General features: G+C 39.7%; 1 protein-coding gene across 1 annotated transcript; it reads right to left on the reverse strand.

Annotated features, from left to right (window-relative positions):
• Nucleotides 1–3,888: 3,888 nt before the first annotated feature.
• On the reverse strand, nucleotides 3,889–5,466 carry LOC106313850 (protein ROOT PRIMORDIUM DEFECTIVE 1). The gene has a single exon (XM_013751771.1). It carries the CDS (start codon nucleotides 5,398–5,400, stop codon nucleotides 4,177–4,179), a length of 1,224 nt encoding a protein of 407 aa, XP_013607225.1. The 5' UTR covers nucleotides 5,401–5,466; the 3' UTR covers nucleotides 3,889–4,176.
• Nucleotides 5,467–15,429: the final 9,963 nt, after the last annotated feature.

The raw sequence follows: 15,429 nt of genomic DNA on the forward strand, positions 1-15,429 counted from the left end.
CCGCGCAGAGTGACTTGACCAGCATGTCGTCGATGTAAACCTACATCGTGTTCTCGAGTTTGTCGGTGAACATTCGATTGACGAGTCATTGGCAGGTCGCGCCGGCATTCTTGAGGCCGAATGGCATTACTTTGTAACAGTAAGTCCCCCTGTCAGTAATGAACGTTGTCTTCTCTCGATCGTCCGGATGCATCATGATCTGATTGTAGCCCGAGAAGGCGTCCATGAAAGTCAAGAGTTCGTTTCCAGCAATCGATTCGACTAGTCGATCGATATGCGGAAGCGGGTAACTGTCCTTCAGGTAAGCATTGTTTAGGTCGGTGAAATCAACGCAGACACGCCATTTTCCGTTCTTCTTCTTGACGACGACCGGGTTGGCCTACCACTCTGGATATCGCACCTCTCCGATTGAACCGGCTGCGAGCAGTAGCTCGACTTCTTCGTTGATGGCTTTGCTTCGCTCGGGGCCGAGTTTACGTCTTTTTTGGCGGATAGGCTTGATGGTTGGATCCACGTTCAACTCATGGGACGTTATGGCGGGATTGATTCCCTTCATGTCTGAGGTTGTCCAAGCAAAAGTTGACATGTTCTGCTTCAGGAAGTCGATGATCGCGCATTGCATTTCATTAGAGAGGAATGCGCCGACTCGGACTACTTTGCTCTTGTCGGATTCGTCAACCGGAACTTCTAGAATTTCGTCTTTCTAGGGCTGGATCTGCTTTGATATCGCGTTGATGCGAGGAGTCGATTGTTGCATCTTTACAATTGCAATCAGTAGGTCGCGTGCGGCCTGCTGGTCTCCTCGAAGTATCTGTACTTGACCGTCGGGCCATGGGAACTTCATGCGTTGATGGTACGTGGATGATATCGCCTTCATCGAATGCAACCAAGGGGTTCCGAGGATCGCATTATATGGAGCCCTTGTTCGGATGACGGAGAACTTAACAGTGCGCATTACACCACACGTGTAGACTGGGATCTTGATTGTCATGATCATTGTCTCGGAAGCTCCGTTGAATCCTGTGAGAAAGCAAGACGACGGCTTCATGTCGCGCAGGTCGACTCCCATCTTATTGAGTGTATCGCGAAAGATCAGGTCGACTGAGCTACCAGTATCAATCAGAACTTTGGTGACGTCACACTTTACGATTCCCAACTCAACAAGTAGAGGGTCATTATGAGGTAGGTGGACGCCGATGGCATCGTCAGGCGAGAAAGTGACCGGTGATCATTCTCGGGTTTTGATGGCCATTTCTTTGAGGTTACTGCCTGTCGTTGATAATCTTTAATTGATTGAACCGAGTCGCCACAAGGAGGTGAGCCCCCCATAATTACATTTAGGAACGGGGCGCGTTCGGCCCATTTGTTATGCAGCTGGATCCTCAAGTCGCTGGACGAGTCCTGGACGATAGGCTCTTGTTTGTCGTCGGTCTTGGCTCTCGTCTCTTCCAACTTTCGTCTTAAGTCAGAACGCTTAGGTCGATTGAGCTTGATCCTGAGATCTTCTGATTTCGAATTAAGCTGATCGCGAAGGTCGACGCCTCGGGGCTTTAGATGAGGTCGAATGCTGGTGCTTTCGACTCTTTTAGCTCTGGATTCTTCGATGACTGAGTAAAGATCGTCGCTGATATGGTCGTTGGAGTTATGCATGTTGTCAACTGTCTGTGATTTTTGCCTGAGCTTACTTCTCAAGTCGCATGCTTCGTTTGGTCCGCTGTTCTCGCTTGGTCGCTTGCTGGAGCGTTCGTGCGAGTCACGAACTTTGTTATCTTCCACTTCGTCTGATGAAGAACTTGGTCGCGCGAGGATGACCTAGACGCGTCGAAGATTACGAGGTTGCTCTTCCTCAGCATGTGTCTCGTCCTCGTCTTGCTCGTCTGGCTTGTCATCCTCTGTGCGTTTGGGTCGAGCTTCGGCCATGTCTTGAGACTTCTTGGCTTTTATGTCTTTGTTTTTGCTCCAGCTCTTGGTGTTGTTCGGTCTTGGCTTGGGTAGCTCGACATTCGACGTTCCTTTTTCGTAGGATTAGAAGAGGGCGTCGATTAGATGCCTGCAGTTTCTCGTATCGTGCGCTTTGGAATTATGGTAGCTGCACCATTGGTTTAGCTTGGTTGAGCCAGGACTCGAAGTTGGAGGCACCGAAGGAGTTTGCGGCTTCTCGTCGTTTTCCTAGACGTTCCAACCTTTCTCGCGTACGACGACGGTCGATCCTGAGAGATCGTTTTCATCGACTACGTAGACGAAGTTTTTCTTCTGGTTGGACTTGTTGCTCAGGGTGTGCTGTCGAGGTTCTTGGCGGGCCTCAGAAGCTTTCAGAGCTGTTGATTTTGTGGTCCCATTCATTTTCTTGAGTATCGTTGTTGTGTCTTCTTCCATCCGGATGAAGTTATTCGATCTGGCGATAGCATCTTGAAGCGACTTGGTGCGGTTTCGATAGAGATCTTCGCGAAAAAGGGATTTGAAGTAGAAGGTGTTCATCAGAGCGTCAACGGCGATGTTGTCCGGGACATGCACTTTCGAGGCGACAGCTTTGAACTTCTCCATGTAGTCGCGGAGGCTCTGGTTTGCACCCAGAGAAAGATTCCACAGGTCGGCGAGAGTTGCTCCTTGTCTCGTGAACATGATGTATTGTTTGAGGAAAGCGGCCGACAGGTCGTGGAAGTCGTTGATGGAGTCTTGTTCTAATCCAGTGAACCAACCGAGCGCTGGTCCTTGAAGACTCTCGACAAAGAGTCGACAATAGCCAGCGTCTCTTTCTTCATCAGAAAAGTTAGTTCGACCCATCGCAATGTTGAAAGCGGTGATATGGTCTGTTGGGTCAGCTTTTCCGGCGAAAGTCGGTAGACGGATTTTCTCTGTTGGTCGGTACAGCGTTTGTATTTGCCGTGGTGTTTGGGATAGTTGTGAGATCTAGACCGCTAGGTGTTTGGGTCTGGACGGCGTTTGTATTTGTCGTGGTCTCGACGCCGGCTGTTCGATAGGTGTCGAACAGCTGTTTTCGAACCGTTGTGGCCGGATCTGCCGAGTTTCCAGCTAAGGGAGCTAAGATTGCGGCGATAGCGGCAAGTTGCTCGTTCGTCGTCTTCTGAATGACGTCTTGCTGAGCCATTCTTTCTAGTATAGTGTCTTCGAAAGCTGCTGCTGTCGGAGCAGCTTCTGTCGGTGGTGACTCGTCGCCAGACGGCGAGCCTGAGTGAGCCATGATCTTGCTGACACTACTTTGTCTGCCCCACGGTGGGCGCCAACTGTTTGAACTGAGAACTGTCGATAAACCAGTGAATGAAAAGAGACGAGGACTCGTCGGTGGGTCAAAACAAAGGCGTTTTATTAGATCAAGATATTGCTCAGTCGAGTTACAAAAGAGGGAAGAAACAGGGAAACAAGCCGGCGAAAGCTAGTTCGCCGGAGAATACAATTCGACGAGAATAGTGAAATGAAACCCTAGTTTCTAACCGAAAGTAAGTGTGTAGTAATTTGGGGATCCCTTCCTTGTTGCCTCTCTCCCTCTTTTATAGGCGGTCGTTCGTTAACCTAATTCGTCTTGACCTAATGGGCATTTTTGTCGATTGGGAAGAGCTGTCGGGCCACTGCTTCGAGTCACCGAGTCGACTGCTTCCAGTTGCTCGCTTTGTCGGCTAAAAGCAGTCTCAAGTCGAACCGATCGGTCGCTCGCGAGTCGACGAGCCGAATTTCTCCTATATGATCGTGTGTTAGGACAATCATCAAGTGGGCCTTTTGTGAGGGTCAAGTTTCTTTTGATATTCCGACAATATCACGATTTTAAATCCCTTTCTGGTTTGCTGTTAAAACCAGCTTTTGCGGATTGTACTTTCTAGATATTTTTGTTTGTATAGCAGCAACATATGTCCAGGTTTTAAAACCTCTTACTGTCCGAAAAGATTAAAATCCATAATGTCTCCCCTTTTGTCTCAACGATTTCACTAATCCAGCAAATGTAAAAGATACAACTAATCACCTCGATGACTCGTTCAGAGGTTTTAACCAACGTTGTATATCTCAACTTAACAAATAGCAAAATGAGTAAGTTTATCTATCAGAGGGCTTGAAGGAGGGGCCACCTCACTGCTTCCACCTGCCATGAATCAAGCCACTAGTTTGTATGCCACCAATATCAGTTTTAGAGAAATGACTATAAGTGTCCTTCGGCTAAAAGGATTATCTTTCTATTGGGTGAGAATCATTGTCCATCTGCTGCATATCTGCAATCTTATACAGCTTTTCATTAAACAAAACCTGCGGATCTTTACGGATCAAAACACCATCCCCGTTGTAACCATCTTTCAAAAACACGGTCCAGTTCATCTCAGTACCAGCCAAGTAAAAGGTTGAGGGCTGCTTCTTAAGCATCTGGTAAGTCTGTCTAGTCAAGCTAAACTCGTCTTTGAATTCCACAATGTGATGAATCGAAGCTCTTTTCTCTAACGTCAAGCTCAAGAACTCGTGCACGATCCCTACACGGTACTTCTCTGCTTCCAATGTCCACACATCCAGCTTCCAACCATCAGAATAAGGCGAAACCAAAGGTAAAGTGTTCAACTGGTTCAGCTTCCTCGTATCTTTCTCTTCCAGTTCCAGTTCTATACCATGTTTCAATGGAAACTTAAACGCTCTTCTCGCTTTATCTTCGTCCACCATGAATGTTCTTTCAAGCTCACTCACCGAAAGATTCAGGTCCCAATTCACCAACTCAAGAATCCGGTTCCCATCTTGACCCGTCACAACCCGGAAATAATCCGGGTATTTCCCAACCCGGTCTCTGAAATCATCTGGAATCCCAAAAAGCAATCTAGTGTGATGGATTTTGCTAAGTAAGATCCGTTTATCTTTCGTCATCATCAAGAGCTTCCGTACACGATTAACTCTATCAAGCTCCATCGAGTCCATTAAAGCTCTCTCTTCCTCTAACAAATCCTCCATGAAATCGGAAAACCCTAACCACATCTTCCCATCGCTGTGTCGATACGTCTGAAAGATAAGAGGATGTTTAGGGATGTAACGAGTCACCTTACGGCCGCGTGGGAACCCTAGCTCACGGTAAAGCTTCCCTGCGTCGTCGAGGCGGAGAATCCGATCCGGCTGTTTCGTGATGAATTCTTTGGATCGGGTTAGGAATCGTAAATGGGCGTCGCGTGTGACGAGGGATTCGAAATGTTGGAGTCGGGTTGAGTCGTGTTGAACGGGTTTGGTTCTGGCGGATTCGGGTTTCTTCCGCTTCTTTTTGAATTTATCTGGCGTTTTGGTGATGAGGAATGAGGTGGAGAAAGGTTGGGTTGTTAAATTAGGGTTTGGTTTTGGGGAAGACGAGGAGATTTTGGGAAGTGATCGAACTATTGGCTTGCCTGATTTTAGGGTTCTAGAGAAGAGACGGAGCCAAGCCATTTCTGTGAGTTAAACCTTGGTTATCGCAACCGTAGCTGAGCATTATCGGACACCGCTTCTCTCCAAAAAAACTCCAAATATATAATTTTTTTCACTCAGAAAAAAAAATTCAAAACTCTTAGTAATAAAATTTTAAATTTGAACACGTCGACGTAATTATTACACAAATTTAAATATTACAACAATACTAACAGTCTGGTAAATTTGCTTCGAAACCTCCAAAATTTCTAAAACATTGTCCAATTTTTTTTGTGTAACCAAAAATGGAGTACAAAAATAATTTTATGGAATAATATCGTATTTTGTTTGTAGTTTAATATTTAATTATGTATTTCTATATATAATCTTATATATTTAATGTAAGATTTTATTAATTAATATTGTTGTAATATTTTTAAATATGTGATAGTTATTTATAAATGTTTTATGGATTTTTATTAATTATAACAAATATAAGGATCATAATGTAAAATACAAATACTTTTGAAGTTAAGTTTGAAGTTTTGCTTTTGGAGAAGAACACTTTGAAACTTTAAATTTAGAGTTTTGCAAACTCTAAAATAGAGAGTCTTTTTGGAGATGCTCTTAGTGAGCATCTACATACTGATTTTTAAAAGAATTTAATATATATACATTATTAATGATTAACAATAATCACTAAATCTTTATTAAAAATTAAAATACTATTTACAAGTATTAAAATAAATTATTTTAAGAAAATATAACAATACGTACTGAAATTTAACAATAAATAATCACTAGTAAATAAAACGCAAATAGCAACGGAGATGCTACAATTCGTAGTAAAACCAAAAAAGCTACGAACCTGTCACGTTTTTGGTACGAAAAAAAATGCAGCAAATCACAGCTAAATCGTAGCAAAATTTCTATGCTTTTGCTACGAAAACTAAATGTGGCAAAGTTTTGCTACAAATTAGTAACGAAAAAGAACGTGGCAACTTGCTACGAAATAAGAACGTGTCATTCGTGTGTCAAAAATCTACGCTTCGCTCCAATCGTTGGTTTAGTTTCTTTTTTTTTAATGGAAACGTTAGCTACGGCAATGTAACCGTATCAAATTCGTAGCAAATCCACCGAAAAACGTCCCACCAGTCAAATCATGTGTAAATGTCGGGGATAAAAAACAATTCACACAGCCACGACATGTTTTCGTAACAAAGCCCATGGCTTACTCTGAATGTGACGTCTCCTCGGTCTGACAATGTGCAGGACAAATAATTCAAGATATTTTGAGCTTGTTACGAAATGGGAACGTTGCAAAAACGTAGCAATTTTTGTAGCATTTTGTGGCAAAAAACGTAGCAAATATCGTAGCAAACCGTAGCAAAATCGTGGCAAGCTATTTTATATAAAAGCAAGCAACGAGTTCGATATCAACTTAAGCGAGTTTTTATTCAAGAGAGTTTGATATAGTTGTGGCAAAATTTGAGAGTTTAATGTCTGATTATTTTTATTCAAGAGAGTGGATGGATCGACACATTGATTCAATTAATAATTGTGTTTCTCGTGAGTTTAAGGAAGGTGTTGATGTTTTCATCACATTTTCTTCCAATCAAAATTCTTTTATAGAGGGAAAAACCATGTTATGTCCTTGTGCAAGATGTCAAAACCGAAAACAACGTGACTCGAGAACCTTATCTCGCCATCTTTACTGAGTCGGGTTCAAGAGTAATTATTATTTCTTGTCAAGCCATGGAAAAAATTACTATGACGTTGGCGAATCATCGACGGGAGGTCAATTTATGGGAGAAGATACACTGCATACAGAAAAAGAGACATAGCAGGAGAACTTTCTGAATGTTATGGGAGGAGACATTGGACCAACTCATGTATTAGAGGATGTGATGGAAGCACCCAATGAAGAGCAATATGAAGATGGCGTGTTTCAAGCATTTGAAACCGCTAATGAACCATTATACGAAGGATGTGTTGAAGGTATTTCTCAGCTATACTTGGCGTCACAGTTATTGAAAGTAAAAATCGATCATAATTTACCCGAGTCATGTTTGGATGAGATATCACAAACTTTTAGAGATGTTCTGCCACAACCAAACAAAGATTCTGCATCATATTATGAAATGAAGAAGTTAACAAAGGAGCTTGGTCTCCCTATTATGAAGATTGATATTTGTAAAGATAACTGCATGTTATTCTGGAAGGAAGATAAATAGTTGTTGGTATGTCGGTTTTGTGGGGAAGATCAATATCACCAGAACCATGGAAAGAGAAAAAAATTGGCCAAAACAAAGAATGTTTTACATGCTTATTACAGAAAGGTTGAAGCGGTTGTACCAACTTGAAGCGACTGCATCACAAATGCGGTGGCACGTAGAACATGAGTTGCCCAAAAGAGAAATCCATTACCCTTTTGATGGAGCAGCTTGGAAGCATTTTAACAAGGTACTAGGATAAGATCAGCGCAAATGAGTTTATAAAATAAAAATTTAAAATATATATTATTGACAAATTAAATATTTATATATGCTCAATTTTTAATATATATCTATACTATTATGTTTTGGATTGTATAAATTAGACCGTGACCATTTTTAATTGTAACTGTAGATCAAAACCTATTTTGAATTTAATGTGGGGTAGTCGATTTGGGCTTAAATTTTTTTCACTATTTTTAAGAATTTCAGTATAGATGTTCTTTATATCATAGATGACATTATATTCTTTCTTGAATTAGAGATGATCGTATTTGTGAATTGGAACTCGAACTATCGTACTATATATATAGTCATAATACCAAGGGTTTTCCAATAATAAAATATTAAAAGCCACATGAAGTGTCTTTTATTGACAACAAAATATACAAATTAAATACATGAAAAATTTGAGGAAAATTGTAAGGAAAATATCCCAACTAAAATTTTTAAGCTTTTTAATACTCAAAATTTTTCACAATTTAATACCCCAACAAATTATTTTACTCATTTTAACACATAAACATTTAAAAATTGTGCCCATTTTAAAACCCAAAATTTATTTATTTTAATAATAAATACTAATAAATTTCAATTGAAGTTAAAAAAAGTAAAATTTATTAAAAAATATCAGAAAATATTAGTTTTATCTTGTGCTTCAGAATTAAAAGTATCTAAATTTGATTTAATCTTAAATTATGAAATAAAAGTTTTAAGTAGTAAATATTGAATTTATTTTTTGTGAAAACAAAAAAAAATATTTGTTTTATTCTAAAATTAATATTTATAATGTCAAACAAAATTCTCCATAGTTTATTTCCTAAATCTTAAAATAAATTTTTTTTTACATTATTTTTAGATTTTGAAGATTTTTAAAATTTTGTTTGAAACTTATTAGTATTTTTAACTAAAATAAACAAACTTTGAGTATTAAAGTTGGTGCAATTTTAAAATTTTATGTATTAAAGTGAGCAGAATAATTAGTTGGGGTTAAAACTGGGTAGCAAAAAAATTTGGATATTAAAAAAGTTAACAAAATTTAGTTGGGTAGTTTTTTAGAATTTTCCAAATATTCAATGAATTGTTTCTAATGAATTTGGTCCCATATTAAGTTTTGCTTGATAAAGAAGAATACAAATTATTGGGAAGGAATTTATGGGTGTTTTTAGGGCTGGACAAAAAAAAACGAATTCGAAGAACCGAACCGAAAATGTTGTATCGAATCCGAACCGAAATTGATAAAATATTCAAACGGGTTCAAAATTTTGGTATTTAGAGAACCAAAACTGAACTCGACCCGAACCGAAGTATTATGGGTACACGAATGTATCCGAAATACATAAGATACTTTTAAGTTATTCAAAATACTTTAAAGTATATACAAATAGCCAAAAGTAAAATAGCTAAAATATACTCAAAACATGAAAAATACTTAAAATATCCATTGACTCTCTTCCAAATATTCAAATTAAACCAATTTATATGTTAAGTTTATGTATTTTTACATATGTTATTCAAATTTATATGTAAAATATTATTTTTTTATAGATTTTGAGAAATTCAAAATTATATAATAGATTTTGAGAAATTCAAAATTATATAATAAATTTTGAAAAATTTAAAATAATTTAATTGAGTTATCCGAACCTGAACCGAACCCGCAAAGATCCGAACCGAATTCGAACCAAAATTTTAAAATACCCGAATGGGGCTGAAATTTTTTACCCCAAAAATCCGAAACCCAAATAGACCCAAACCGAACCCGGATATTTATGGAATAAACTATATTAACTTTCTGATTAAAATAAGAAACTTAGATTTGAATGAAAAGTCTACATTGAATTTTGCAATATTAGTAAACTTATTATAGATTTAGACTTCTTAATCAAGCCTAAAAGATTGCTCACCAAGATTAACAAAAATGATAACTTTCTTTATTTTTAATTGGCGAATCAGTACAGAGGTATACTCTATTAAAAGGCTGTATCTTCCTAAGGAAATATCCATATACAGGATGACGATTTTCCCGGTTAAACCAAAGCATTATTTTTTCTCATTCATGACTAACTTAACCATATGAAAACAACAATGTATTGTATACAATAAAATTCACCGCAACACAGCGTCATAATTGTGAAAACGTCAAGTCAGTTCCTTGAGTGAACCATACAAAACGAAAGCAAATAATATATCCAAAGAACTTTGGTTCAAATACTTATTCGTCTAATTTAATGTGCAGATTGTTCTGTATAGTAAGGTTCCCGAACTGATCTAATATAGTGCTAACAATGCACGGTTTATGAATATGTATGTATTGAAACAAAAAGGAATTCTGATGACAGAGTATACGTTTTGAACTACAATATATGCAGTTAGTTTTTGCATTCTGGAGCCTTTATAGTCATGGCTGCAATGAGTACAGGATTTGAAGCTTCGAATATATGCAGTTTGTTTTTGCATTCTTGAACCTTCATTGTGATGGCTGTTCCGCATTTGTTAACCTTTATAATGATATACACCAGGATTCAAAGGCATGGATCTTGAAACGCACATAGAATTAGACTTCTGAATTTATATTTTAATTGCATACTGTTAACTACGTAAATGGTGGGTAATAGGATTATGTTATAGTGATTATGGATTTAAATATTTAAATAATTTGGTTATTTTTTTTTTTTTTACGTCGAACGGCCATTCTATTATTCAAGTTTGAGGTGGTCTGGGTAACTAGACCGGAATAATTTTGTCCGCCAATTCACTTAAAGCATGGTTAATTGAATGGCTTTCTAACCCTATGTAATTTTATATGTAGGTACTATCTTGGGTTAACATAAAGTTTCTCAGAGAATTGAAATTGGACTAACAAATTTTTAAATCAATTCTAATGATGACACATCAGCAAAATTGAGAGGTAATTAAGTGACACATCAGCAAGCTTCGTTTGTAAATATTACAAAATATAATGTTACTATTTTTCAAATGATTCTCAACTAATATATAGGGAATATCCTAATTTCGCTGAAGAAAATCGGAATATATATTAAGGATTAGCAACAGATGGATTTAATCCAGTTGGTATGAGTGGTGAAGCCCACTCGGTCTGGCTTAGTGAATGAGTTGGTTTTGAATATGTCCTAATGGGTTTAAGAAGTGGAGGTCCAGAAGAAACTGTTACTCACGCTATCTTTGAATGTCCACCAGCTTTACACATATGGTCTTTATCAACAACTCCGTCAAGTCCTAACACTTTTCTGCTACCAAGCACTTATGCCAATATGACTATCTATTCTGGAGGAAGAACAATATTGAAGATCCATACTTGGAAAGAGATCCTTATCCCTGGATAATCTGGTATATATGGAAGACCTGAAATGATAAACAATTTAGAGGGATAAACAGGGATCCTTTGGAACTTATTGGAGATAAGGATGAGAATATTTAGGAGATAAGTATATGTTATGTAACAGATAAATACGTAATTAGTTGAGGTGTTTATCCTAACCAAGTTGGTTAAGGAGGTTGTATAAATACTCTTGTACGTACATGAATAAGATCAAGCAATTCTATAAGCTTACATGGTATCAGAGCGGAGATCTGTATAATCTCTTCGTACAAGAATTGTTACGTGACAAACAAGCTTCACAATGGGTGATGATACGAAACAACTGACTACGAAACAAAGTGATGTAATGGTGACGTCGCCATACGCTCTGTTCTCATCAGACAATCCATGTGCCTTGATTACATCTGTTCAGTTGAAGGGTGATAATTACAACGAGTGGGCGATGGAGATGGAGAATGCTCTGAGAGCAAAGAAGAAGATGGGTTTTGTTGACGGAACTCTGCCAAAGCCAAGCGATGATAGCGCTGAGTTGGAGGCGTGGTTGAGCGTTAACTCGATGATAGTGGGATGGATCCGATCCTCAATAGAACCGAGGGTAAGATCTACTGTGACATTCATAACTGAAGCTCACAAGCTGTGGGATAATTTAAAGAAGTATTTTGAAGTGGGGAATAAAGTACGTGTGCACCAGCTGATGGAACAGTTGGCGTCTTGTCGACAGAACGGACAGCCAGTGATAGCTTATTATGGTCGACTTGCCATGATATGGGAGGAGCTGCAAACATACAAACCTCCTCCTGCGTGTAGCTGCTCAGCGGCTGCGATCTATGAGAAAGAGAGAGAGGATGAGCGCGTGCATCAGTTCATCATGGGACTGGACGATTCAAGATTCAGCAACGTTGTGACTGCTATAATAGAAGCAAATGAGCTACCTGATTTGGGAAAAGCCTACGCAAAGGTGATCCGAGAGGAGGCGAGGCTAAACACATCCAAGTCTAGAGAAGTTGCTCAACAAGAGGCTATTGGGTTTGCTAGTAGAAAGGAAGTGAGAGAGTTACACATAGAGGATAACTCACGTTCAAGAAGTGAGAATCAAGATGCAAGCAGTTTGACGACACGATCGGAAAATACTAATGGAAGTTATGGGAACAGAACAAGAGACAGAGTGTGTTCTCATTGTGGGAAGACATGCCACGATAAGAACAACTGTTGGTAGCTAATTGGTTTTCCTGAGTGGATGAACGAGAGACGAGGAAGAGGTGCAGGCAGAGGTGGACGTGGAGGTTCTAATGGTGGTTATGGCCGTGGGGGAGCAAGTGGACGTGGTGCTGCAAACACTGCTCATGCGACTAACTCACATGGGTCTAGTGCCTCTGACTTGTCACCAAAACAATGGAAAGCCGTCACTCAGATACCCAATAAAAGACGATCAGGCGGTCAGTCTGAGAAGCTTTCTGGTAACCCTATTGGTGATGTTATTATTGACTCTGGTGCGTCGTACCATATGACAGGAACGTGTCATTCCTGGTTAACGTGAGACAGACCCGACCATGCATTGTTGGTTTTGCGGATGGAGGGAGATCTAAGTCTACTCAAATGGGTGACATGATTCTCATGGATCATATATGTCTGAGAGATGTGCTTTTAGTACCAAATTTGGATTGTACTCTTATCTCGGTATCCAAACTCTTGAGACACACGAATTGTTTTGCCTTATTCACAGACACTATTTGTTTTTTGCAGGACCGTTCTTCGAAGACTCTGATTGGAGCCGGTGAAGAACGTGATGGGGTTTATTTCTTCAAGGATGTGAGAGTTGCTCGTGACTGCAAAGCTGAGGGAACTGACGATCAGCTTTTATGGCATAAGAGACTTGGGCATCCTGCAGTTTCAGTGTTTTCTACTTTACCTGAACTTTCTGGTGTTAAAAATAAGGCTTGCTCTAGTCCTTGTGACGTGTGTTTTAGAGAAAGCAAACAAGAGATGTTTTTCTTGATAGTATCAATAAAACAAGAAAGATTTTTGAGTTGATTCATGTGGATTTTTTGGGTCCTTATAGAGTACCAGCTTCGAGTGGAAGTGTGTATTTTCTTGCTGTGGTAGATGACTTCTCAAGAGCTGTATGGACACACCTCTTGCTCGCAAAGTCGGAAGTGAGGAATGTGATTCAACGGTTCTGCGCCTATACTGAAAAGCAGTTTGGTCAGCCTGTTCAAATGGTGAGGAGTGATAATGGAACGGATTTCATGTGTTTGAGAGGTTTCTTTCAAGATAAAGGGATCATCCATCAAACCAGTTGTGAGAACACGCCTCATCAGAATGGGCGCGTGGAGAGAAAGCACATACATATCTTGAATGTTGCGAGGGCATTGCTGTTTCAATCTCACATGCCGGTGAAATTCTGGGGAGAAGCAATAACAACAGCAACACACGTAATCAATAAGACTCCAACAAAGTTGCTGAAAGATAGATCACCGTATGAAGTCTTATTTGGTGCAAAACCGGTTTATGACTCGTTGCGTGTGTTTGGCTCGCTGTGTCATATGCATAGACGAGACAAAAATAAGGATAAGTTTGGCGCACGAAGCAGAAGATGTGTGTTTGTAGGGTATCCGTTTGGAAAGAAGGCATGGAGAGTATATGACATTGAAAAGAATGAGTTCTTGGTGTCTAGAGATGTAACTTTTGTTGAAAATGTGTTCCCCTTTGCGTAAGAAACAAAGAAAAACGTGGAGATTAGGGAACTGACTGGTAGTCCAGATGATGATTGGGTTATTGATGTTACCACTGGTGGCAGGGGGAGTGTTTCTACCACAACTGAAGAAGTCTCTGGAGTGGTTAGTACACCCATAGTTTCAGAACCAAACGTGGCTCAAGTACAAAGTAGTGAGGAACATAGTGGCTCTGATAAGGTAGAAGCCGAGAAAGTGGAGAATGCAGGGTCAGAACCAAAGATGGGTAGAGAGTGCAGAGAGAAAAAGCCATCAACGAGGCTGCGAGATTACGTAAACTACAATACACGCTGTCTCACAGAAGAACCCCATCACGATCACACCACCGCTTCCATCCAAAAATCAGAGTCATCGGAGGCAGTCCAAGGTAAAACGCCATACCCTATTACTAATTATATCTCTGATGATAAATTTTCTCCTGCACACAAAGCTTTCCTAGCGGCTATAACAAATGGAAAGGAGCCTAGAAGCTATAAAGAAGCTGTGCAGCAGGAGATATGGCGTGATTCGATGAAGAAGGAGGTTGATGCGTTTGAAGTTAACAAAACATTCGGCATTGGGGACTTGCCTCCTGGTAAGAAAGCCATTGGCAATATGTGGATCTATAAATACAAATATAATGCGGACGGAACTGTGGAGAGACCAAAGTCTAGACTAGTGGCGTTGGGTAATCGGCAAGTTAGATGCAGAGACTTCAAAGAAACGTTTGCGCCTGTAGCTAAGATGACAACCATTCGGTGTTTGCTGAGAATAGTAGCAGGGAAAGGCTGGATTGTACATCAGATGGATGTGCACAATGCCTTCTTGCATGGAGATCTTCGAGAAGAAGTGTATATGAGGCTTCCGCAAGGGTTTCAAGCGACAGGTCCAAACAAAGTTTGTAGACTGCATAAGGCGATATATGGGCTGCGGCAGGCCCCCAGATGTTGGTACCAGAACCTCACAGATGCACTTAAAGGTTTCGGGTTTCAACATTCATATGCAGATTATTCCTTGTTCATTTATTCAAAAAGGAACGTTGAACTTCAGGTGCTCATTTATGTTGATGATTTACTCATATGTGGAAATGACATCGATTTTTTGACTAAGTTCAAAGATCATTTGGGGAGATGGTTTCATATGAAGGACCTAGGGAAGTTGAAGTATTTCTTAGGCATTGAGGTTGGTCGTGGAGCAGAAGGCTTCATGCTTACGCAACGCAAATATACTCTTGATTTGGTTGCAGATGTGGGGCTATTAGGCTCAAAGCCGGTTGCTACACCCATGGAAATACAACACAAGTTGGCTCTGGATTTGAGTCCGTTTTTGAGTGATGCTGAAAAATACAGGAGGTTAGTTGGTCGTTTAATTTACTTGTCCATTACGCGACCAGGTATTTCGTATGCAGTGCATATTCTGTCACAATTTATGCAGAAACCTAGAGAGTTGCAGTGGGGTGCTGCTATGAGGGTTGTTCGCTATCTAAAAGGAACAGTTGGTCAAGGGATATTGTTGAGGTCTCAGG

Source organism: Brassica oleracea, chromosome C9, assembly GCF_000695525.1.
Source record: "Brassica oleracea var. oleracea cultivar TO1000 chromosome C9, BOL, whole genome shotgun sequence".
NCBI lineage: Eukaryota > Viridiplantae > Streptophyta > Magnoliopsida > Brassicales > Brassicaceae > Brassica > Brassica oleracea.

Coding starts and splice junctions, on each gene's coding strand:
- LOC106313850 (XM_013751771.1), bottom strand. CDS start 5,400: ATGGCTTGGCTCCGTCTCTTCTCTAGAACCCTAAAATCAGGCAAGCCA.